The following is a 26,529-nucleotide window of genomic DNA, read 5'->3' on the forward strand; positions in this document are numbered from 1 at the left end:
CTAATATTAGACTCAGTTTCTGTGTGGTTGCGTTCTAGCCTTTGCTTTCTCGTGTTTTCTGGATTTTACGTGCCCTAATAATCAGTTTTCGTAAAAAAAACAGTTTTCTGGAAAATCTTTTCTAAATCGAGTTTTTCCTGTACCTGTTCATCAGAAAAAAAATCAGAGTTTGAAATCTCCTATTTTGAGACAAAATAGGTGACGGCAACGTAAAAAGTCCAAATTCCGTGTTTTACTATTTTATTTTAATTTATTTCTGTTTTTATAGTTTCAGAAAATTCCAAACTAATTTCCAAAATTCTTATTTTACTTAATTAGACTAAATTTCGTGTTTTTATATTTTTTTGAATCTATTTTAACCATATCTCTTCTTTCTATTTGTTTCATTAACGAGTCTGATTCTGATTCTTACATAGTTTCTCTTTGCATACTTTATTTGATTCTAAACTTGCTTTTGATAACATGGCTGAACAAAGAACACTAAGGCAGCTTGCTGCTCCTGATGTCAATTACAATGGTCTATGCATTCAATATACTGACGTTGATATTCCTTTTGAATTGAAATCTGGTTTGATACATTTGTTGCCCAAGTTTCATGGTCTTGCAGGTGAGGATCCGCATAAGCATTTGAAGGAATTTCAGGTAGTTTGTTCTACACCATTGAGGCCTGAAGGTATAACAGAGGATCATATCAAGCTTAGAGCCTTTCCATTCTCGCTCCAGGGTGCTGCCAAAGATTGGTTGTACTATCTTGAGCCGAATTCTATCACAACTTGGAATGATTTGAAGAACGTCTTTCTAGAGAGATACTTTCCCGCTTCTAGAGCTGCGTTAATCAGAAAAGAAATATGCGGCATTAGGCAGGGAAACGAATCATTGGCAGAATACTGGGAAAGATTCAAGCAGCTAGTTTCTAGTTGTCCCCAACACCAGATCACCGAGCAATTACTCATCCAATATTTCTATGAAGGGTTGCTACCAGTGGATCGAAACATTTTGGATGCTGCAAGTGGTGGAGCACTTGTTGATAAAACTCCAGCTGCTGCAAAGGCCTTGATCGAGAACATGTCACTCAACTCGCAACAGTTTACAACCAGAAATAATTCTGCATGTGTAAATGAGATTCAGTCTTCCTCTTCCTCCATCAAGGCGCTCGAAACCAAGTTTGATGCTAGAATTGATGAACTTACTTCCTTGGTGAAAAAGTTGGCAGTTAGCAAAGCTCAACCAGCAAAAGTGTGTGGTATTTGTACTTCTTCTGAGCACCCGACTGATACATGCCCCATTCTACAAGATGAAACAATAACTGAGCTTCCTCAAGCATATGCAGCAACAGCAGCCCTTTACAATCAAAACAGGTACAACAATCCTGACCTCTCCACCAACAAATATCACCCTAGTTGGAGGAATCATCAAAACCTCCAATATGGGAATCAGTCACAAGCTGCAGCCCCTGCTGCCCCACCAGCCACTTCTTCACTGGAAGACCTTGTCAAGCAACTGGCACAACGAACAGATGCTAGCATTCAGAACCTGACAACGCAGATGGGACAAATGGCCAATGCAATAGGCCAACTACAAGCCCAAGGCTCTGGTAACCTTCCTGCACAAACAGTGCCGAATCCGAATGTGAATGTGAGTGCAATTACTTTGAGATCTGGAAGAGTGTCAGAACCAGCTCCAGAGAAAAAGAAGAAGAAAACCGTTGCATCATCATCTGCTCCTGAACCTCCTTCTGTTACAACTGAGACCGAACCCGAAAAAGAAAGAGTATATGTGCCACCAATTCCTTTTCCTCAAAGGGTGCAGAAAAATATCAAGAAGACAGTTGAGGAAGACAAGGAGATTTTAGATGTATTCAGAAAATGTGCGGTTAATGTAACGACCCATTTTTCGTATTCGTATATTTTATTAAATGTTATTTTATTTATTAATTGGCTTTTATTATTTTAGTGAGCGGCGAATAATTATTTAGCCGAGCGTAAGTTATTTGACGCGAGAACCTTGGTTTTGGGCTTAAGGGCGTGAGAGGCCATATGGGCCTAAGCCAATTGGGCTTGGTTCATGACTTTTAGGGAGAGGTATTTAAGGAAAACTTGTCATGAGACTTAGCTCATTTCATGATCTTTTGTCTTAGAAGCAAGATAGAGCAAAGCTAAGCTAGGGTTTGATCAAGAGAGAAAGCTTGAGCAAGAGAAGGCTAGGAATCATCACCAAACTTAAGGTAAGAGATTAGAATTCATGATTCTTGAGTGGCAAGGAGAGGGGAGATTGTCTATGTCTCCATTCCCGAACTCTCCCACTCAATTTCTTTTAGATTTTGATTAAGCTTTTGTATGTGAGTGTGATGTTCTTCATCATCACTTTGTATGTGTTAATCACTAGCTTGATTCCATGAAAAATATGTATGTGTTTGGATCATATTGAAAAAGTTTATGAAAGTTACTTAAAACCCAAGAAATTGGCATGATTTTGATTATTTGAGGTAATTGGATGTTTGGAAGGGATGATTAATGTTCCTTGATACCATACATGCTTGAAATAGCTGTTTATATGAATTTATAACATGTTTGGATGAATTTTTGAGTTGATTTGAGGTTAAACCGCCTTAGATAACTCAAGAACAGATATTTTCTTTCTGGTGTAGTTCGCTGAGCGAACAGGAGTTCGCTATAGCGAACACGTTCGCCACAAGCTCGCTACCTGTTCGCCATGTACCTGTAATCCTCTGATGTAGTTCGCTACAGCGAACTGAGCTTCGCTTAGCGAATAGTACTGAACCTGCAACTTTTGTTATTTGGTTGTAAGTGTATCTAGGCACTTGTATCATGGTTTAGGGGTATCCTTACATGGATGTTGATACATGTTAATGCTTATTGGTAATCGTTATATGATTGATAAACGTGTATGCAATAAGTTGTAGCTTAAAGTGAGCAATGTTATGTTTTGGCATTAATTTGCAATGTTAAGTGAATGTGTTAGGATTGTGTTCCCGCATTCATAAAAGTGTAGCTTCGAGCTAGAGAATATCATATGGTTGATATGTGTATGCATACATGCATTCATGATTGTATGTGAACATTGGAAACTTGGGTTCCAATAACGAAAATGGATTATGTGTCCATAATGAAGCCGAGGATCGGATTAGATGAATCCATGAGTCCGGAGTTGCTATCCAACAGGATATAAAACTGTGTTGGCTTATCCAAGGGAGATAAGATGGTTCGGTAAGTTCCGACATATCCAGCATGATATAAAACTGTTCTTGGTCCACCGTTGGTGAGACATCTTGGTACCACATGCATTTAGTTATGTCTAGGGATGGCATGACAGTGAATTAATTGGCATTAGATACCTTAGGGTAAATGCGCATATATTTGATAAATGGTATGTGACATTATTGGGTTGAAATGTGTTGAACCTTATTAATTGATAATTGTTTAGTGCGATGTTTTGGCGTGAGTTAGAATATGCATGATGTAGTTCGAAAGTGTAAGACCTTTCTTATACTCGTATGATATGCGATTATGTTTTCTAACTCTCTACTTTGTGTTATTTGCTGGACCTTTGGGGGTTCAGATATTCAGGCTGAGGACTGTGCTGACGTTTAGACTGCGGTATTAGCTGGGTGTTGAAGTACCTTTTGGTGAGGAGACTTAGCATAGATTACTCCTCTTAGTACTAGTTTTTGGCTAGAGTTTGTAAATAGTGAATGCTCTGGTAATGTAACATCGAGTCGGGGATTACGCTTGGATTTCATCGTATATCGGTGTTACCTTTTGATACGCTAGTTCTTGTATAAGTGACATCCTTAGGGATGAATATGGCTTATGTATATATATATGTATATATGCATGCTTGGTTGATTAAATCCGCTGTTGCTTTTCATGTTAGATTTCATGACGCTCTGTGTGTATGCTTGTGTTTTAATTACCGCGTGGCACTCTGCCTTTACACTTGTTAAAAAGTTTTTAAAATTACGTTTTTAAGGGTAGTATGGGTTAGGGTGTTACAGTTAACATTCCTCTCCTTGATGCAATTAAACAGATTCCTAAATATGCAAAATTCCTGAAAGACTTGTGCACACACAAGAGGTTGAAGGGAAATGAGAGAGTCAGTTTGGGACGAAATGTTTCTGCTTTCATTCAGCCCAAAACTGGTTCCTCAGCTAATGTCTCAGTTCTCAGTCAGACCATGCCAGAAAAGTGTGATGATCCAGGAGTTTTTGGTATTCCCTGTTCCATTGGGGATCACAAGTTTGAAAATTGTATGCTTGATCTGGGAGCAGGTATTAATGTTATGCCTACTTCTATTTATAATAACCTTGATCTTGGTCCTTTGCAGCCTACAGGTTTAATCGTGCAATTAGCAAACAGGAGCAATGCCCGCCCTGCTGGGAAGGTAGAAGATGTCCTGGTGCAAGTTAATGACTTGATTCTTCCTGCAGATTTCTACATTCTAGACATGGAGGGAGAAACTAATTCCAGCAGGGCACCCATCATTCTAGGCCGACCATTCATGAGAACGGCAAGAACAAAAGTTGATGTTTATGATGGAACCATGTCCATGGAGTTTGGCAACATTGTCGCTAAGTTTAACATTTTTGATGCCATGAAACATCCCGTGGAAGAACATTCTATTTTTTATATGGATTTAGTTACTAACACTAACCTTTGCTCTGTTTGTGCTAAGATTGAATCTGATTTGCAGGATAATAACATTCATACAGGTGAAGTTGTTGTCAATGAGGCAGTCTGTACGGTTAAAGTTCTTGACATTCCGGCTGCCCCAACCAAACACTCCCATGATAAAGAAAAGACTACGCACTTCCATGATAAGATGATTTCCAAAAAGAAATTTTCTGTTGGCCAAAAAGTCTTGTTGTTTAAGTCTCGCCTGAAAGATATGGTTGGTAAGTTTCGATCCAAGTGGATTGGCCCCTTTGTCGTGACTAATGTTTTTCCTTCTGGTGCTATAGAAATTAAAAGTACAGGTACTGGCAAGGTTTTCAAAGCAAAAGGACAGCGGTTGAAGCTGCTCCATAAAAGTGTGGAAGGGCTTCCACCAAAACCACCAGACATAGAAGCACCAGCACCAGCCGCTACACCTTAGCCCCTCGGGTGTGTTCCTTCCTTTACTCTCACTTTATGTTTAGATTACATTGCGGACACTGTCTGGTTTAAGTGTGGGGGAGGGACATTTTACATTTACATTTACATTTTTGTGTTTTTTTTAAAAAAAAAATAATAATAATAAAATAAATCATCATGAGTAGTCACATGTTCTAAGGCTAGGGCAGATAGCTGTAGGGTCAGTGAAATCTTTGGAGTTTTTTGTTTTGATACTTGACATGATAGTCTTTGCAACTTAATGCACAACTGCTTGAACACTGTCAAACTTAGTAATGTCTAGATAAATCTCTGAAATATTTATTCTTTAGACTAAGTTCTCTAATTTGAATATAATGGAGGTATGATTAGAACTAAGTGTGGGGGAAAGGCTAGAGTAACAGATAGACCGATCATTGCTATTAATTGAGAAAAAGGGAAACTGTTTAAGAGCTAAAACTAATGAATATAATAAGTTCCTGTGCCCGAAACTGGAGGAACAAGTTCCTGTGCCCGAAACTGGAGGAACAAGTGCTGTGTAGGATGCTCTACTCTGAGTAACAGGTTGGACTTATTACAAGTAAGATCCCGTCAGGTGAAAAGGTGGAGTAGTACCTAAAGCTTAAAAACAATAAATAATAATAAACTATAATAAAGCTTGAAGGTAGTTGCCCCTGAGTTGATGTTGAAAAGCTTTTGATCTCTTGAAAAGAAATAGCCCCCCCCTAGTCTGAAATTCTGGTTAAATCCAAAATTATAGGAAAAGAATGACAACTTAGCATCTAGAATGGTAGTTTTAGAGAGGGATCTTGACATTACTTTGGTTGACAGTGGGAGACAGTACACACACACACGCAAGATTATTATTGAAAGTTGATAGATAAGAATTGTGCCAATCTTTGAATTTTGACCCAAGGTTTGAAGCTTGAAACCTGGAATATGTTGACTGCTTGTGATTTGTTTTTAAATTTTTCATTTGAGTTTTGCTCGGAGTGCAAAAGTTCAAGTGTGGGGGAATTTGATCAGTGCATTTTAATGCACATTCTTCTACTATTGTACTAGTGTATTCCTATGGTTTAATTTACTATTTTCACTATTTTAAGGTGTTTTTATATTTAAGTTTATTTCTAACTCTATTTTATTTTCGCACTTAATTTATGAATAAATAGCACTTTGACACCCTTCTGGTCCGCAGGTCATAACTGGAGTTACAAATATCGGATTGAGGCGCGGGAAGATGCGTTGGAAAGCTGAGATCAAGAGCTACGACTTTCATGTTGAGGCCAAAACCCAGTTCGGAGCGCAAGTGTGTCAAATAATTGCGTTTATGTTCCAGACGAATTTAATTCAGCACAACTTTATATTTTTCGGCCCAATTGTTTTAAGGCCCGTTCCATGTATTATTTAAACCGAAAAAAAGGCAGCTAGGGTTATTCATTCACTGTTCACGAAATATTCAAACCCTAGAGCAGCCGTCATCTTCCATGGAGAACTAAACTTCTATTGATCCATTGGTGTAAGGAACTTTGTTCTCGAATCTTGAGGTTCGGTTTTAATAGCAAATCGTTATGTTTATGCTTATCATATATCAATTTTCTTGTTTCTCTTTTGTGTATGAGTTGATGCAATTAATGCTTAATTATTTTGTTTCACGTTCATAACATTGAGACTATTCAAATTAATTCACGCTTGTTCAAATTAATCTGAATAGGAAATTGTTATATTATTTTCGCTTGCAAAATAGGGCTGCCGAATTATTGTTATGATTTTTAACTGTGTTATTGGTGACGCTTGATCATCGCCATAGTTAGTCGAACACGCTGGTGCTTAATCAACGAATTCGTTATAAAACTGATTTTCGCTTGTTAAATTAGTTCTATAATCAGCCGAAGCATAAACTGTATGAATATTCGTATAAGAACCTATGATAGATGATAAACAAAGTTGCCTAAAACCAATGGATTGATTGCTTTTATATTAATTAAATTCGTAATCTCTGTTATTGCTTCCACAAACAAAAAAACCCCAAATTGCAACCTTTAAATTCATTCTAATATTGTTAAACCGATCGTGAGTCCTTGCGAAACGACCAAGGTCACTACCTTGTACTACTTATTTTAAAATCATTTTGATCACGAAACGACCGTGATCAGAAGGATGAGGAAACAATCCAAGATTTTCATATGACTATTCTAGATTATGATAATCAATTTGATTCTTTGGGGGAGAAAATTCCCGAAGAAAAGTTAGTAAGGAAAATGCTCAGATCTCTTCCAAAGAAATTTGATATGAAAGTCACAGCTATGGAAGAAGCCAAAAACATATCTCAGATGAAGCTGGATGAACTGGTTGGATCACTCCAAACTTATGAAAGTGCTGCAAATGGAAGAAGTGAAAAGAAAAATAAGAGCATTGCCTTCTCATCTAAAAATAATGAAGAAGAACTGGAGGATGAAGAAGAAACTAATGAGAGCATTTCTGAGGCCATGGTGTTATTGGGAAAACAATTCAACAAAGTTCTGAAACGAATGGATAAGAGACCAAAATCAAATTTCAAAAACAATGCTCCAGGCACTATGCGCAGCAATGAAAATCAAGGAAAACCAAAAAGTGATGAAAAATCAAACTTAAACAGAAACATTCAATGTCATGAATGTGAAGGATATGGTCACATCAGACCTGAGTGTCCAACATATCAGAAGAGAACAAAGAAAGGGCTAACTGTCAGTTGGTCTGAGGATGACGACTCAGAAGATGATACAGCATCTGTAACTGCTAAACATATCTCAGTCTTAACAGGTATTGTTACATCTGATACAGAATCTGATGATGGAGAGGTAACCTATGAAGAGCTTGCTGAATCCTACAAGGAACTTTGTTCTAAGTGTAACGACCCGATTTTTAGTAAATCGATATTTTATATATTTGCATATATTTTGGGTTAGTGTTAAATATTTATTTACGCGACGTATAATTATTTATCACGAACATAAGTTTGTGAGCGAAACCTTTGCCATGTTAGTGGGCTTGGGCGTGTGATAGGGCTTAATGGGCCTAAGCCATTGGGCTTGGTTCATGACCAATAGGAAGTAGTATAAGTAACCAAGTCAAACCATGAATAGTATCACAATTCATTTTTCATGAGAAGTTAGAAGTTTGTAAGCTTAGAAGCAAGAACAAGCTAAGCTAGGGTTTTGGCTAGAAGAACACGAGCAAGGAGAAGAGTTAGAGGCCAAGAATCATCATTCAATCCAAGGTGAGAGTGGTTAAGCATAAGCTTGGGTGATCCAAGAGAGGGGAGGTGTCTAGCCTCCATTCCTAAACTCTCTCATCCAATTTCTTTGGGGTTTGGGTGAAGTTTCTTTATCATAAACATGTCTTTTCATCTTAGTATGCTTAATGAACATCTAGGAGGGAATATGTATATGTTTGATGATGGTTTTGCATGTTTATGCAACTTTGCTTATTTTGCAAGAAATTGACATGATTTTGATTGTTTGATGTATTTGGATGTTTGGAAGGGATGATTAATGTTCCTTGATACCATATATGCTTGAATTAGCTGTTTATAAGAATTTATAACATGTCTAGATGAATTTTTGAGTGGATTCAATGTTAAACCGCCTTATTGAAACTCAAGAACAGATATTTTTCTGGTGTAGTTCGCTAAGCGACCAGGAGTTCGCTGTAGCGAACATGTTCGCTGAAGCTCGCCAATGCTCGCCATGAGCAGGTGACTTCCTGGTGAAGCTCGCCAATGCTCGCCATGAGCAGGTGACTTCCTGGTGAGGTTCGCCAAGTCTCGCTAAGCCCTCGCTTAGCGAAGGCCTCTGCGACAGCAAGTTTTGTTGATGTTTGTAAGTGTAATTAGGCACTTGTATCATGGTTTAAGGGTATCCTTACATGATTGATGATACATGTTTAATAATTGTGTTGTGTGATGGCATTTATATAAAATGTCAAAGAAGTATATGTATGTTTGTATATCGGGTTGTCCGATAAAGAAGAATATCAGTTTGTCTGATAAAGAAGTTTAATGGATTATGTTATCCATGTAGTGAGCAGTAGCTTCGTGCTAAGTGATTATCATATGTTTGGTAAATGCATGGCATTCATAAATTCATGCATTATTTAGGGATATCAGAATTGTCTGATAAAGAAGGATATTGGACTTGTCCAATAAAGAAGGATATCAATGGTAAGTTCCTTGATAAAGAAAATGGTACCACATGCATTAGTCGTGTCTAGGTTGACATGACATTGAATGTTTGGCATTAGTCGCATTTGAGTAAATGTGCAATTATGTGTTATGTGTTACGTGAGTTCTTTGTGTTGTCCGAAATGACGTGAAACTATCTGGTTGTGTATTTGTGAGTATGTGTTATCTGGTGTATTGCTTATTGAGGCATGTGTGTGAGTTAGTAATACGTGATAGGTTGAATATAGGTGCGTTTCTATATTCGTATGTATGTGATTATGTTTACTAACTCTCTACCTAATTGTTATGTGCTGGACCTTTGGGGGTTCAGGTATTCAGGTCGAGGTTTCGATCGAGCTTTAGCTGCAGATCGTTTTGGTGTGGAGCACTTTTGGTGAGGAGCTAGTGTAGGCTACCTTTGTATAGTTTTGTTAAGTTTAGTTGGGTTGTGATGTATATTAGTGCTTTGGTATGTTGTAACATCGAGTCGGGGATCGTTTGTATTCCGTCGTATATCGATGTGAACATCTTAACTTATGTTTTATGTAAATGATTTATCTTTTGAACTACTTTGTTCATTGCTTTGAAAATCCTTTATTTAATGTTTTTCCGCTGCGACGTTTCGTGTCGTGTGCACGATCGTTTTATAAAATGTTTTTCCGTAGCGCTCCGGCTACTTATCTTTAAAAAGTTTTTAAGATCACGTTTTTAAGGGTAGTTAGTTCGGGTGTTACAATAAGTGGTATCAGAGCAGGTCGGTTCATGTGAGCCATTAGGATTTTCTTTCTCTTGTATGAAGCATGTGTTGGGTACACTGTTAATACATTCTAACGTCGAGTTGTGATTCGTTCAGGAATCATGGCTGCTGCTAGGACAAACGCTCAGATTGCACAAGCTTTGACTGCTTTAACTACATTGGTGGTAAGGGATAATGACCCGGGAAGGGATAGTGAGAAAAGATTGGAAAGGTTTATGTCGCATAAACCAACTCTGTTTACCGGAGGCTATAACCCGGAGGGAGCTATCAAGTGGTTAGATGAGGTTGAGATCATCTTTGAAGCAATGGGTTGTTCTGAGGAGAACAAGACTACTTTGGGAACTTATGCCCTTAGAGAGGAGGCAATCGTTTGGTGGAGGAATGTGAGACTCAGGATAGGAGTGGACGGTGTTGCTATCGTTTGGGAAACTTTCAAAAGGGAATTTTTAAGGAAGTACTTTCCGGCTGATGTGAAGAATAAGAAAGTGATAGAGTTCATGGAGCTCAAGCAAGGAAATTTATCGGTCGCCGAGTATACGGATAAGTTTGAAGCTTTGTGTGTGTTTAGTCCATACTACAACACGGTGGAAGCCGAAGAGGATAAGTGTGTCAAGTTCGAGAGTGGACTTCGTCCGGATATCAAGCTTTTGATTGGATTTTCTGAAATCAGGGATTTTCCGACCCTTATGACCAAGGCAAGGATTTGTGATGAAGATAGCAAAGCCAAGACCAGCTACTATAAGGTTCTGAATGATAGGAAAGGAAAAGGTTTGGATCGCGGTAAGCCGTATGAGAACAAGGGCAATGGAAGTGGAAAGAAGAAGCAAGGAAGTGGAAGTTGTTACAAATGTGGAGAGCAGGGTCATATGTCATATGATTGCCCGAGGAAAAGCGACAAGTGTTTCAATTGTGGACAGTTTGGGCACAAGGCCGATGCTTGTCGGGTGAAAGTGTTTTGTTTCAATTGTGGCGAGAAAGGTCACAAGAGTCCGGTATGCAAGAAACCGAAGATGCCGCGTTGAGGGTTTGTTCTCTGTTTTATCTCTTAGGTAATTTCGAGGGCGAAATTCTTTTAAGGGGGGTAGAGTTGTAACGGCCCGATTTTTAGTAAATCGATATTTTATATATTTGCATATATTTTGGGTTAGTGTTAAATATTTATTTACGCGACGTATAATTATTTATCGCGAACATAAGTTTGTGAGCGAAACCTTTGCCCTGTTAGTGGGCTTGGGCGTGTGATAGGGCTTAATGGGCCTAAGCCATTGGGCTTGGTTCATGACCAATAGGAAGTAGTATAAGTAACCAAGTCAAACCATGAATAGTATCACAATTCATTTTTCATGAGAAGTTAGAAGTTTGTAAGCTTAGAAGCAAGAACAAGCTAAGCTAGGGTTTTGGCTAGAAGAACACGAGCAAGGAGAAGAGTTAGAGGCCAAGAATCATCATTCAATCCAAGGTGAGAGTGGTTAAGCATAAGCTTGGGTGATCCAAGAGAGGGGAGGTGTCTAGCCTCCATTCCTAAACTCTCTCATCCAATTTCTTTGGGGTTTGGGTGAAGTTTCTTTATCATAAACATGTCTTTTCATCTTAGTATGCTTAATGAACATCTAGGAGGGAATATGTATATGTTTGATGATGGTTTTGCATGTTTATGCAACTTTGCTTATTTTGCAAGAAATTGACATGATTTTGATTGTTTGATGTATTTGGATGTTTGGAAGGGATGATTAATGTTCCTTGATACCATATATGCTTGAATTAGCTGTTTATAAGAATTTATAACATGTCTAGATGAATTTTTGAGTGGATTCAATGTTAAACCGCCTTATTGAAACTCAAGAACAGATATTTTTCTGGTGTAGTTCGCTAAGCGACCAGGAGTTCGCTGTAGCGAACATGTTCGCTGAAGCTCGCCAATGCTCGCCATGAGCAGGTGACTTCCTGGTGAGGTTCGCCAAGTCTCGCTAAGCCCTCGCTTAGCGAAGGCCTCTGCGACAGCAAGTTTTGTTGATGTTTGTAAGTGTAATTAGGCACTTGTATCATGGTTTAAGGGTATCCTTACATGATTGATGATACATGTTTAATAATTGTGTTGTGTGATGGCATTTATATAAAATGTCAAAGAAGTATATGTATGTTTGTATATCGGGTTGTCCGATAAAGAAGAATATCAGTTTGTCTGATAAAGAAGTTTAATGGATTATGTTATCCATGTAGTGAGCAGTAGCTTCGTGCTAAGTGATTATCATATGTTTGGTAAATGCATGGCATTCATAAATTCATGCATTATTTAGGGATATCAGAATTGTCTGATAAAGAAGGATATTGGACTTGTCCAATAAAGAAGGATATCAATGGTAAGTTCCTTGATAAAGAAAATGGTACCACATGCATTAGTCGTGTCTAGGTTGACATGACATTGAATGTTTGGCATTAGTCGCATTTGAGTAAATGTGCAATTATGTGTTATGTGTTACGTGAGTTCTTTGTGTTGTCCGAAATGACGTGAAACTATCTGGTTGTGTATTTGTGAGTATGTGTTATCTGGTGTATTGCTTATTGAGGCATGTGTGTGAGTTAGTAATACGTGATAGGTTGAATATAGGTGCGTTTCTATATTCGTATGTATGTGATTATGTTTACTAACTCTCTACCTAATTGTTATGTGCTGGACCTTTGGGGGTTCAGGTATTCAGGTCGAGGTTTCGATCGAGCTTTAGCTGCAGATCGTTTTGGTGTGGAGCACTTTTGGTGAGGAGCTAGTGTAGGCTACCTTTGTATAGTTTTGTTAAGTTTAGTTGGGTTGTGATGTATATTAGTGCTTTGGTATGTTGTAACATCGAGTCGGGGATCGTTTGTATTCCGTCGTATATCGATGTGAACATCTTAACTTATGTTTTATGTAAATGATTTATCTTTTGAACTACTTTGTTCATTGCTTTGAAAATCCTTTATTTAATGTTTTTCCGCTGCGACGTTTCGTGTCGTGTGCACGATCGTTTTATAAAATGTTTTTCCGTAGCGCTCCGGCTACTTATCTTTAAAAAGTTTTTAAGATCACGTTTTTAAGGGTAGTTAGTTCGGGTGTTACAATAAGTGGTATCAGAGCAGGTCGGTTCATGTGAGCCATTAGGATTTTCTTTCTCTTGTATGAAGCATGTGTTGGGTACACTGTTAATACATTCTAACGTCGAGTTGTGATTCGTTCAGGAATCATGGCTGCTGCTAGGACAAACGCTCAGATTGCACAAGCTTTGACTGCTTTAACTACATTGGTGGTAAGGGATAATGACCCGGGAAGGGATAGTGAGAAAAGATTGGAAAGGTTTATGTCGCATAAACCAACTCTGTTTACCGGAGGCTATAACCCGGAGGGAGCTATCAAGTGGTTAGATGAGGTTGAGATCATCTTTGAAGCAATGGGTTGTTCTGAGGAGAACAAGACTACTTTGGGAACTTATGCCCTTAGAGAGGAGGCAATCGTTTGGTGGAGGAATGTGAGACTCAGGATAGGAGTGGACGGTGTTGCTATCGTTTGGGAAACTTTCAAAAGGGAATTTTTAAGGAAGTACTTTCCGGCTGATGTGAAGAATAAGAAAGTGATAGAGTTCATGGAGCTCAAGCAAGGAAATTTATCGGTCGCCGAGTATACGGCTAAGTTTGAAGCTTTGTGTGTGTTTAGTCCATACTACAACACGGTGGAAGCCGAAGAGGATAAGTGTGTCAAGTTCGAGAGTGGACTTCGTCCGGATATCAAGCTTTTGATTGGATTTTCTGAAATCAGGGATTTTCCGACCCTTATGACCAAGGCAAGGATTTGTGATGAAGATAGCAAAGCCAAGACCAGCTACTATAAGGTTCTGAATGATAGGAAAGGAAAAGGTTTGGATCGCGGTAAGCCGTATGAGAACAAGGGCAATGGAAGTGGAAAGAAGAAGCAAGGAAGTGGAAGTTATTACAAATGTGGAGAGCAGGGTCATATGTCATATGATTGCCCGAGGAAAAGCGACAAGTGTTTCAATTGTGGACAGTTTGGGCACAAGGCCGATGCTTGTCGGGTGAAAGTGTTTTGTTTCAATTGTGGCGAGAAAGGTCACAAGAGTCCGGTATGCAAGAAACCGAAGATGCCGCGTTGAGGGTTTGTTCTCTGTTTTATCTCTTAGGTAATTTCGAGGGCGAAATTCTTTTAAGGGGGGTAGAGTTGTAACGGCCCGATTTTTAGTAAATCGATATTTTATATATTTGCATATATTTTGGGTTAGTGTTAAATATTTATTTACGCGACGTATAATTATTTATCGCGAACATAAGTTTGTGAGCGAAACCTTTGCCCTGTTAGTGGGCTTGGGCGTGTGATAGGGCTTAATGGGCCTAAGCCATTGGGCTTGGTTCATGACCAATAGGAAGTAGTATAAGTAACCAAGTCAAACCATGAATAGTATCACAATTCATTTTTCATGAGAAGTTAGAAGTTTGTAAGCTTAGAAGCAAGAACAAGCTAAGCTAGGGTTTTGGCTAGAAGAACACGAGCAAGGAGAAGAGTTAGAGGCCAAGAATCATCATTCAATCCAAGGTGAGAGTGGTTAAGCATAAGCTTGGGTGATCCAAGAGAGGGGAGGTGTCTAGCCTCCATTCCTAAACTCTCTCATCCAATTTCTTTGGGGTTTGGGTGAAGTTTCTTTATCATAAACATGTCTTTTCATCTTAGTATGCTTAATGAACATCTAGGAGGGAATATGTATATGTTTGATGATGGTTTTGCATGTTTATGCAACTTTGCTTATTTTGCAAGAAATTGACATGATTTTGATTGTTTGATGTATTTGGATGTTTGGAAGGGATGATTAATGTTCCTTGATACCATATATGCTTGAATTAGCTGTTTATAAGAATTTATAACATGTCTAGAGGAATTTTTGAGTGGATTCAATGTTAAACCGCCTTATTGAAACTCAAGAACAAATATTTTTCTGGTGTAGTTCGCTAAGCGACCAGGAGTTCGCTGTAGCGAACATGTTCGCTGAAGCTCGCCAATGCTCGCCATGAGCAGGTGACTTCCTGGTGAGGTTCGCCAAGTCTCGCTAAGCCCTCGCTTAGCGAAGGCCTCTGCGACAGCAAGTTTTGTTGATGTTTGTAAGTGTAATTAGGCACTTGTATCATGGTTTAAGGGTATCCTTACATGATTGATGATACATGTTTAATAATTGTGTTGTGTGATGGCATTTATATAAAATGTGTTGGCGTTGTATGGTTGGCCTCATTTTGCTAAAACATGTGAGTCCTCTTGATGTGGAACTACACGCTTCCACCATCCAGTATAAGCAAGATGTTCGGTACAATGCTTCAACATTGGATACCACATCCAGTAGGCCGGGCCTGTGTATGTTGAGATCTCGCGCCTAAGTTCTAAATATGGAATCCACAATAAATGGTCGTTTGTGATAAGGAGCGTTGTCACGCATAATTATTAATGGATCTCGTGATCAAGTGTTGCTTGTTAATCAGATCTTCAAGTTAAGGAAACAAAACATTTGAATTAAAGATTATTTCTTGAAAGGAACCATTAATCATGCTGAGCTATTGAAGCCTAATTGAAGACCTAGCCTGAGCTCGTGAAGGTTATTTAAAGAATGTTGACTCCATTGTTCAAATCACTGAAACCAGAATTGAGTCTTACAAAGCGTGAGTTTAGGTTTTAGTATTGTGTTTATTGTGTTCTAAGTCTTGTGTTGATTTCCCACTAGACTAGGAACTGTGTGTTTTGCATTGTAATATCTCTGGAGCTTCTAAGCAAGGAGATAGTGTGAGTGAACCATTCCTAAGCTTTGAAGTACGGAATTGGTGTGTGTTTTATGAAGTGTGTCTTCACCTATTGAATCTAGAAGTGTACGATCACAGTGGCTGTGATTAAGAGGAGGTGAGCGGAGGTTCTCATACCTAGGTGTGTCTTAGGTAGGATATAGCACGGGTGGTGATTAGGTGAGAAGTCATAAACGGGAGGTTTATTGAGGGCTTCAAACTAATACTATCATAGTGGATTCACTCCTGGATTGGTATCCCCCAGAGTAGGCTTATGCTGAACTGGGTTAACAAATCACTGTGTTAATTTACTTTCAGTTTGTTTAGTTTATTATTCCTTGTGTATGCGCTGTTAGATGTTGGATCATTGATTCACGCATTAAAAGTATACTATAGTGGTGAAGCGTTGAATACAACATCTTAATTCTAGTGTGCCAGAATTTCAATTGGCATCAGAGCAGGCACCCTGCTCGAATCTCAGGGTGAGCTTCAGGGACGGAAATTTCTGGTGAGATGGACAAGGAAGGAGGAACGGTTTCTAAACCACCACTGCTAACTGGGCCTGAGAACTATGACTACTGGAAAGCTAAGATGATGGTGTTTCTTAAATCCATTGATAGCAGAACATGGAAAGCTGTAGAAAATGGATGGGAACCTCCTATGGTCATTGATAAGGATGGAAAGGTAACAGGTGAAATCAAGCCTAATAAAGACTATTCCAAAGACGAGGATGACCTAGCTCTGGGAAATTCAAAAGCCTTGAATGCCATATTCAATGGGGTGGACATCAACATGTTCAGACTTGTTAAACGATGCACTGTAGCCAAACAGGCGTGGGAAATACTCAGGAAAGCACATGAAGGAACCAACAAAGTAAAGCTGTCCAAACTTCAGATGCTTCGCACAAACTTTGAAAATCTGAGTATGAAGGAAGAAGAGACTATTCATGACTTTCACATGAATATTTTAGAATTTGCAAATTCATTTGATTCCTTGGGAGAACCCATATCAGATGAAAAACTGGTGAGCAAAATTCTCAGATCTCTACCTAAGAGGTTTGACATGAAAGTAACAGCAATAGAAGAATCTCAGGATCTGGCCAACATTCAAGTAGATGAACTAATAGGCTCACTTCAAACCTATGAGATGAGCATAAACCAAAGAAAAGAAAAGAAAAACAAAAGTTTGGCTTTTACTTCTAATACTACAGAAGATGATGAGATAGATATGGAAAGTGATGAAAGTTTATCTGAAGCCATGGTGTTACTTGGAAGACAGTTCAACCGTATCATAAAGAGGATGGATAAAAGAAATAAATTCAATGGTCCAAGCACCAAATCTGACTTCAACAATAAGTTCAATGGTCCAAGCACCAAAACTGACTTCAACAAACCTGTGTCCAGTCAAAGGAGGACCAGAAGTGATGACAAAAGTACTTCATCTAGAGGAGTTCAGTGTCATGAGTGCGAAGGATTTGGTCATATCAAATCTGAATGCCCTACTTTTCTGAAGAAGAAGAAGAGTCTTGCTGTTACTTGGTCAGATGAGGATGATTCAGAAGAAGATGAAGGTGAATCTGCAAAACTTGTCAATGCATTGACAGGTGTCTATGAATCTGATGTTGAATCCTGCGATGAAACATCATATGAAGAACTTCTGGCTACCTATAAGGACTTATTCATCAGGAGCAATGAATTCTGCAAAGCCTTGGAAAAACAAAAGGAGACAAATTGTCAACTTCAGGCCGAGAAGAATGAATGTCTGGATATAATTAAGACTCTCAACAAAGAGATTGAAAAGCTGAATGAAGACTTGGAGCATGCTAGAAAACAAGTTAGGGTCTTTGCATCAGGAGAAGAAAAGTTTCAAGCCATGCTTCTAAAACAAAGTGCTGGTAAGAAACCTATTGGTTTTGATTACGAGATAGTGGATCAAGAAATGGGATACAACAAAGCTACAATCACTACCCCCATTGATAAAACTTTTCCTGTTAGTGGTGGGTTACTACCTCCTCATCCTCCCACACATCAGGGAACTGACACATGGTTAAAACCCAAGCAGCATGTCCAGACTAACTCGATGCCTCAACACCCGCCTCACCATCGATATAACAGGTCAAGACCTAGGACTAAAAGAAGGAATTGGAGGTGTCATTATTGTGGTAGGAAAGGGCACATTAGACCTTATTGCTACAAGCTGTACGGATATCCACAGAATTCACGGCCACTTGAACCCAAATCTGAGAACGTGAATGTCAAGAAAGAGTGGAAGAAGAAGGAAGATGGTGTAAGCCTGATAGCTCATACTTCACTATGGGCATCATCTAGACAAGATTGGTATTTTGACAGTGGATGCTCTAGACACATGACTGGAGTGGAAGGGTATCTAGCCAACCTAAGGTCCTATGCCACAAGCTTTGTAACATTTGGAGATGGAGCTAAGGGAGAAATAAAGGGAATTGGGAACCTAATTGATAATGGGTTACCAAACTTAGACAATGTTCTGTTAGTAAAAGGACTTACAGCAAATTTGATCAGCATCAGTCAACTATGTGACCAAGGCATGAAGGTGAACTTCACTCAATCAGAATGCCTTGTTACAGATGAAGAAGGAAGACTGATAATGAAGGGAGTAAGGTCCAAAGATAATTGTTACTTGTGGGTGTCTGAAGAAGGAAATTATATGTCTACCTGCCTCATAAGCAAAAATGAGGAAGTCAAACTCTGGCATCAAAAGTTGGGTCATCTACACCTGAGAGGAATGAAAAAGGCCATAGCTGAAGAAGCAATCAGAGGATTACCCAAGCTAAAGATAGACGAAGGAACAATATGTGGAGAATGTCAGATAGGCAAACAAACCAAGGTGGCGCACCCAAGGCTTCAACATCAATCTACTACCAGAACACTTGAATTGTTACACATGGATTTGATGGGACCTATGCAGACTGAAAGTCTTGGAGGAAAAAGGTATGCTTTTGTTATGGTGGATGATTTCTCTAGATTTACATGGATAGACTTCCTTAGAGAAAAATCAGATAGTTTTGAAACATTTAGAAACTTATGTGTACAACTTCAAAGAGAAAAGGGGTCTGTCATTATAAGGGTCAGAAGTGATCATGGAAAGGAATTTGAGAATAGCAAATTCTATGATTTCTGTGCAGCAGAAGGTATCCAACATGAATTCTCTGCTCCTATAACACCACAACAAAATGGTGTAGTAGAGAGAAAGAATAGAACCATTCAAGAGTCTGCTAGAGTAATGCTTCATGCCAAGGGTCTTCCATATCAGTTCTGGGCAGAGGCTATGAGTACAGCTTGCTACATACACAACCGTGTAACACTCAAAAAGGGAACATCTGTAACCTTGTATGAATTATGGAAGGGAAGAAAGCCAACTGTGAAACACTTTCACATTTTTGGGAGTAAATGCTACATCCTTGCTGACAGAGAACCAAGACGAAAACTTGATCCTAAAAGTGAAGAAGGTATATTTCTGGGATATTCCTTGAATAGCAGAGCCTACAGGGTCTATAACACAAAAACCAAAATCATTATGGAAACGATCAATGTTGTGATTGATGATGCACCATCCATTCAACCATCGGATGTGGAAACAGAGGTTGAACCATCTCCTGACAACTCTGATGAGATGACACAAAGTGAAAAGTCTGAACTAAAAGGTGATGAATCTGATCAAGACTCTGTACCTGCCCCTGCAAAAGCACCATCTATTAGAACACAGAAGAATCACCCTAAAGATTTAATCATAGGTGATCCAGACCAGGGCATTGCTACCAGAAGAAAGATTGATGCTATTTCAAACACTTGTTTTGTATCAAAATTTGAGCCTAAAAACATAAAAGAGGCTCTTACTGATGAATTCTGGATTGAAGCAATGCAAGAGGAATTGAATCAATTCAAGAGAAATGAAGTCTGGGACCTTGTTCCAAGACCACATGGAGTAAATGTCATAGGCACTAAATGGATATACAAGAATAAGTCTGATGAGAAGGGTACAGTAACAAGGAATAAGGCAAGACTGGTAGCTCAAGGCTACACTCAGGTGGAGGGAATTGACTTTGATGAGACCTTTGCTCCCGTGGCAAGACTTGAATCCATAAGGCTACTTCTTGGTGTAGCTTGCATCCTCAAACTCAAACTCTACCAAATGGATGTCAAGAGCGCTTTTTTAAATGGGTATCTTCATGAAGAAGTGTTTGTTGAACAGCCCAAGGGGTTCATAGATCCAAATCATCCGGATCATGTCTATAAACTAAAAAAGGCCTTGTATGGCTTGAAACAAGCACCAAGGGCTTGGTATGAAAGGTTAACTGAATTCCTGATCAACCAAGGATACAAGAAAGGTGGAAATGACAAGACCTTATTTGTCAAAGAAATGGATGGAAACTTGTTGATAGCACAGATATATGTTGATGACATAGTCTTTGGAGGGATGGCGGAACCGATGGTCCAACACTTTGTGAGACAGATGCAATCTGAATTTGAGATGAGCTTGGTAGGTGAATTAACATATTTCCTTGGATTACAGGTAAAACAGATGGAAGACACAATATTTGTGTCTCAAAGTAAGTATGCTAAAAATATCATAAAGAAATTTGGCATGGAAAATGCTGCTCACAAAAGAACACCAGCTGCCACACATCTGAAATTAACCAAGGATGAGAAAGGTGTAGATGTAGACCAAAGCCTGTACAGAAGCATGATAGGGAGCCTATTGTACCTCACAGCAAGCAGGCCTGACATCACTTTTGCTGTTGGTGTATGTGCTAGGTACCAAGCTGAGCCAAAGATGAGCCATCTTACACAAGTAAAAAGAATTTTGAAGTATGTCAATGCAACTTCTGATTATGGAATAATGTATTCTCACACCAACAATGCTAGGTTGATGGGGTATTGTGATGCAGATTGGGCTGGATGTGCTGATGACAGAAAAAGCACCTCTGGTGGATGTTTCTACCTAGGAGAGAATCTTATCTCATGGTTTAGCAAGAAACAAAACTGTGTTTCTCTATCCACTGCAGAGGCTGAGTATATTGCAGCTGGGAGCAGTTGCTCTCAATTATTGTGGATGAAGCAGATGCTTAAGGAATACAATGTTGAACAGGATGCTCTAACATTGTACTGTGACAATTTAAGCGCCATAAATATTTCAAAAAATCCTATACAGCACAGTAGAACAAAGCATATTGACATTCGTCATCACTTCATCAGGGATTTAGTAGAGGAAAGTATTGTGAAGTTGGAGCATGTTGCAACTGAAGAACAGGTAGCGGATATCTTTACTAAAGCTTTAGATGCTCATCAATTTGAAAGGCTTAGGGGCAAATTAGGAATTTGCCTATATGAGGAATTATAGCAGTTAAGGCATTATGTGCGCGCAACCGTTTTGTTCTCCAAATTTCATCTATTGGCGCACGTAAATCAAGGAAAGACAAAAAATACTTTCCATAACTGCTCTACTACACGCTATCAACTCACATATCTTCATTATTTCGTTCAAAAACTCTCAACTTCCTCTGAACTTCCTGCCGCGATCCGCAAACACAAATCATCATCTCAAATCATCAAAAATCTCAAAAACTTCAACAAGTTCTTTGTGAAAATGTCTCAATCTTCCGGTTCCGCTCAGATCAAAAACAAAATTGCTGATACTGTGAAAACAAGATCAAAATCTAAGAAGGAAGGAACAACTGTTGTGGTCGATGTGATGCCTATATCAAGTATTCCTGCAACTACTTCTAAGAAGAAGAAATCTGCAAAATCGTCTAAGAAAGTAAGTGAATCGTCTCCCTCGATCTCTATTAAGTCTGATTCTATTAAGTCTAAGAAGAAGAAACCCCAATCTCCTGTAAAAAGGGGTTTAAGCATGTCTGATCTGTACTTAAGTAAGAACTTTTCTGAAACGGCGAATGTGGAATCGCATGATGTTGCCTCCGGCAAAAATGCGAATGTTGAATCATCTGTTAAATCTGTGTCAGAAAAGGTGAATCAAGAAAACCCTTATGTAAAGGAAAACCTAGTTCTGTTGAAACCCTAGGAAAAACCCAAAATATTGCTGAGAATGTTGGTGTGAGCAATAATCCTAGTGTTCCTGAGAATATGACAGTTCCCACGAATGTCATAACTGATGTTACTGAAAAATCTCAAGAAAAGGCTGTTGTAACCGATGCTCCAACCGGTGTTGAACCATCCTCTATACCATCTGATGCTGAGAAGGATGTTGAAGCATCCAAAGGAGGATCTAGCCCACATACTAACACTGCCACTAGGTCGTTTGGCAGTGGATCTAATACTGAAGCTTCCACTGAAGAGGAAGTAAACAAAGAAAGTACCCCTGAGGATGTGGCTGATTCTGAGCCAGAGAATGAAGCTGGTGAGGACTCTGAGAAAACCACCAATGAAGAACAGGACATAGTGGATGTTGATGAAGTCCCCTCTGAAGAAGATCTGCAACCTCCACCTACTCAAAAAGGTATTGGGAGAAGACTGAGAAGCAGGACCACTACACCTGCACCTGCTGTTACCACTACCCCTGTCGTTACCAAGAAAACAAAGGACAATACTCTGAAACCTGTCAAGTATGGTCCTAAGAAAGGATGGAGCAAGCCTATACCTCCTCCTGAAAAGAATAAGGGTGTGCTGAAAAGGAAGAGTGCACCATCAAGTGACTCTGAATTTGAAGCTGAAAAGGATGACTCAAGCATCAAGCCTCCTGCTAAGAAGGCTATGTCTGCTAAGAAGGCCGTGCCTCAATCTGTTGCTCCTGACATTGAAGACTTTCCTTGTGACAATGTTTCATTTCATCTTCCATTTTATGCTCAACGATGGGGAATCATTTGCAAAAGAAGATTGGCTCTGGAAAGGGAACTGGGCAAAGATATTCTAGAATTGTGAGTTTGATCAATGATGCTGGATTAATCAAAACTGTGTGGGGCTTAGGCTCCTGCTATGAAAAGCTGGTTAGGGAGTTTGTTGTCAACATTCCTATAGGTTGTGACAATCCCTTGGATAAGGAGTTTCAGAAAGTCTTTGTTCGAGGAAAATGTGTTACTTTCTCCCCAAGTGTGATAAACAGGTTCCTGGGTAACTCTGATGAGCCACACCCTGATATAGATGTGTCTGACAATGTGGTCTGCAGAACCATCACAGCTGATAAAGTGAAAACCTGGCCCAAGAAGAAGAAGGTACCAGCTGTCAAGCTAACCCAAAAGTATGCCATCTTGAATCGCATTGCTTCTGTCAACTGGGTCCCTACTACACATGCATCCGACATTGCAACAAATCTGGGTAAGCTCATTTATATGATTGGTACTGGTACTAAGTTTAATGCTGGACTATACATTTTCAATCAAGTTGTGCAGCATGCCAAGACCTCTGTCACCAAGCAACCCATTGCGTTTCCAACTTTGATCTGTGATATCATCTTGTCCCAACATCCGAATATCAGGCATGAGGATGAGTCTGCTAAGAAAAGGGCATCTCCTCTGGCCATTCATCAGAAGCTGTTCAGTAAACAGCATGCTCCAGATATTGTTGGACCATCAAATGCTGCTGCTGACACTCCTATGACAAAGAAGGAGATGATTGCTATGCTGGAAGCAAACTGTAAGGAGCTAGATGAAAAGAAGTTGCAGTTTGAAAGGATGATACATGCTCTCAGGGTTGAAGAGGCTGCAGCTCAAGCAGCTAATGCAGATGATGATGGTTCTAGTGGTGAAGAAGAAGGTGACTCAGATGCTGAAGGAGAAGAAAGTGATTCCTCCCCAAGTGCTTCTGTTTAATTCTGATGTTTCTGTATTTGGATTTTTTTTGTTTTGCATGTCTGTGGGCTGAGCCCTGAATTTAGCACCTAGTGTGCATGGTGTGTAATATTTTGTCTGCACTTTATGTTCTGCTACTATCTGCACTGCGTTTGGGTATTTTTTATGCAGTTCCCATTTTGTCTATTTTGTGGCTAAAAAGGGGGAGTAGTTATTGTATGCCATAATAGGTGCTGAGGCCTTGATGTACCACCAGATGCTGGACCATCTGAATAATCTATGCATGAATTAAGGGGGAGTAAAGATGAACTTGGTTCTCGACTCTACCTTTGAGGGGGAGCAATATTTAGCACACAATGTGCTACTGCATGTTGAAGCATCATCTGTTCCTGAGAATTTATTTTTCTCAGCTTTGAGGGAATTTATTTTTCCCCAGTGTTTCTTTTATGAGAATCTTATACTCTCTACTGGCAAATTCCTGTGAGGCGAGTTGTGTTCACTATTCCGCTGTTGCATGCCTCTGAAGTTCTAAATTGATACATATTAAATATGCTATTTTTATATGAGGGGTTATTAAAACAAGCATGTTAAATTGATCTACTTTACTTCATGACTGTGTGCCTACGTTAAGTTGAAGAAAGGTAGCTTGTGTATCTCTCTAGAAAGGTTGAAATAATCTTAGGATGTTTTAGCCAAAAATTGCCAAAGGGGGAGATTGTTGGCGTTGTATGGTTGGCCTCATTTTGCTAAAACATGTGAGTCCTCTTGATGTGGAACTACACGCTTCCACCATCCAGTATAAGCAAGATGTTCGGTACAATGCTTCAACATTGGATACCACATCCAGTAGGCCGGGCCTGTGTATGTTGAGATCTCGCGCCTAAGTTCTAAATATGGAATCCACAATAAATGGTCGTTTGTGATAAGGAGCGTTGTCACGCATAATTATTAATGGATCTCGTGATCAAGTGTTGCTTGTTAATCAGATCTTCAAGTTAAGGAAACAAAACATTTGAATTAAAGATTATTTCTTGAAAGGAACCATTAATCATGCTGAGCTATTGAAGCCTAATTGAAGACCTAGCCTGAGCTCGTGAAGGTTATTTAAAGAATGTTGACTCCATTGTTCAAATCACTGAAACCAGAATTGAGTCTTACAAAGCGTGAGTTTAGGTTTTAGTATTGTGTTTATTGTGTTCTAAGTCTTGTGTTGATTTCCCACTAGACTAGGAACTGTGTGTTTTGCATTGTAATATCTCTGGAGCTTCTAAGCAAGGAGATAGTGTGAGTGAACCATTCCTAAGCTTTGAAGTACGGAATTGGTGTGTGTTTTATGAAGTGTGTCTTCACCTATTGAATCTAGAAGTGTACGATCACAGTGGCTGTGATTAAGAGGAGGTGAGCGGAGGTTCTCATACCTAGGTGTGTCTTAGGTAGGATATAGCACGGGTGGTGATTAGGTGAGAAGTCATAAACGGGAGGTTTATTGAGGGCTTCAAACTAATACTATCATAGTGGATTCACTCCTGGATTGGTATCCCCCAGAGTAGGCTTATGCTGAACTGGGTTAACAAATCACTGTGTTAATTTACTTTCAGTTTGTTTAGTTTATTATTCCTTGTGTATGCGCTGTTAGATGTTGGATCATTGATTCACGCATTAAAAGTATACTATAGTGGTGAAGCGTTGAATACAACATCTTAATTCTAGTGTGCCAGAATTTCAAAATGTCAAAGAAGTATATGTATGTTTGTATATCGGGTTGTCCGATAAAGAAGAATATCAGTTTGTCTGATAAAGAAGTTTAATGGATTATGTTATCCATGTAGTGAGCAGTAGCTTCGTGCTAAGTGATTATCATATGTTTGGTAAATGCATGGCATTCATAAATTCATGCATTATTTAGGGATATCAGACTTGTCTGATAAAGAAGGATATTGGACTTGTCCAATAAAGAAGGATATCAATGGTAAGTTCCTTGATAAAGAAGATGGTACCACATGCATTAGTCGTGTCTAGGTTGACATGACATTGAATGTTTGGCATTAGTCGCATTTGAGTAAATGTGCAATTATGTGTTATGTGTTACGTGAGTTCTTTGTGTTGTCCGAAATGACGTGAAACTATCTGGTTGTGTATTTGTGAGTATGTGTTATCTGGTGTATTGCTTATTGAGGCATGTGTGTGAGTTAGTAATACGTGATAGGTTGAATATAGGTGCGTTTCTATATTCGTATGTATGTGATTATGTTTACTAACTCTCTACCTAATTGTTATGTGCTGGACCTTTGGGGGTTCAGGTATTCAGGTCGAGGTTTCGATCGAGCTTTAGCTGCAGATCGTTTTGGTGTGGAGCACTTTTGGTGAGGAGCTAGTGTAGGCTACCTTTGTATAGTTTTGTTAAGTTTAGTTGGGTTGTGATGTATATTAGTGCTCTGGTATGTTGTAACATCGAGTCGGGGATCGTTTGTATTCCGTCGTATATCGATGTGAACATCTTAACTTATGTTTTATGTAAATGATTTATCTTTTGAACTACTTTGTTCATTGCTTTGAAAATCCTTTATTTAATGTTTTTCCGCTGCGACGTTTCGTGTCGTGTGCACGATCGTTTTATAAAATGTTTTTCCGTAGCGCTCCGGCTACTTATCTTTAAAAAGTTTTTAAGATCACGTTTTTAAGGGTAGTTAGTTCGGGGTGTTACACTAAGAGTGAAGAAATCTGCAGGGTTATTGAGAAACAAAAGGTAACCATCAATGAGTTAAAAGCAGAAAAATTTGAGAATATATCAAAGATGGAGGAACTTCAAAAGAAGGTAAATTATCTATCCTCTGATCTTGAAGAAGCTAAGGAAGTCATTGAAAAATTAAATGCTGACATTTGG

The 26,529-nt window shown here is 39.0% G+C and overlaps 2 protein-coding genes across 2 annotated transcripts; both read left to right on the forward strand.

Annotated features, from left to right (window-relative positions):
- Window positions 1-462: 462 nt before the first annotated feature.
- Window positions 463-5,032, forward strand: LOC123891720. Its single transcript, XM_045941622.1, has 3 exons — window positions 463-1,872; window positions 4,048-4,908; window positions 4,979-5,032. The coding sequence occupies exons 1-3, from the start codon at window positions 463-465 to the stop codon at window positions 5,030-5,032; spliced, it is 2,325 nt and encodes a 774-aa protein (XP_045797578.1).
- Window positions 5,033-21,487: 16,455 nt separating this feature from the next.
- On the forward strand, window positions 21,488-23,666 carry LOC123891721. Its single transcript, XM_045941623.1, has 3 exons — window positions 21,488-21,762; window positions 21,864-22,677; window positions 22,731-23,666. Exons 1-3 carry the CDS (start codon window positions 21,488-21,490, stop codon window positions 23,664-23,666), a joined length of 2,025 nt encoding a protein of 674 aa, XP_045797579.1.
- The last annotated feature ends 2,863 nt before the right edge of the window (window positions 23,667-26,529 follow it).

Source organism: Trifolium pratense, linkage group LG6 (assembly GCF_020283565.1).
Source record: "Trifolium pratense cultivar HEN17-A07 linkage group LG6, ARS_RC_1.1, whole genome shotgun sequence".
NCBI classification, from domain to species: domain Eukaryota; kingdom Viridiplantae; phylum Streptophyta; class Magnoliopsida; order Fabales; family Fabaceae; genus Trifolium; species Trifolium pratense.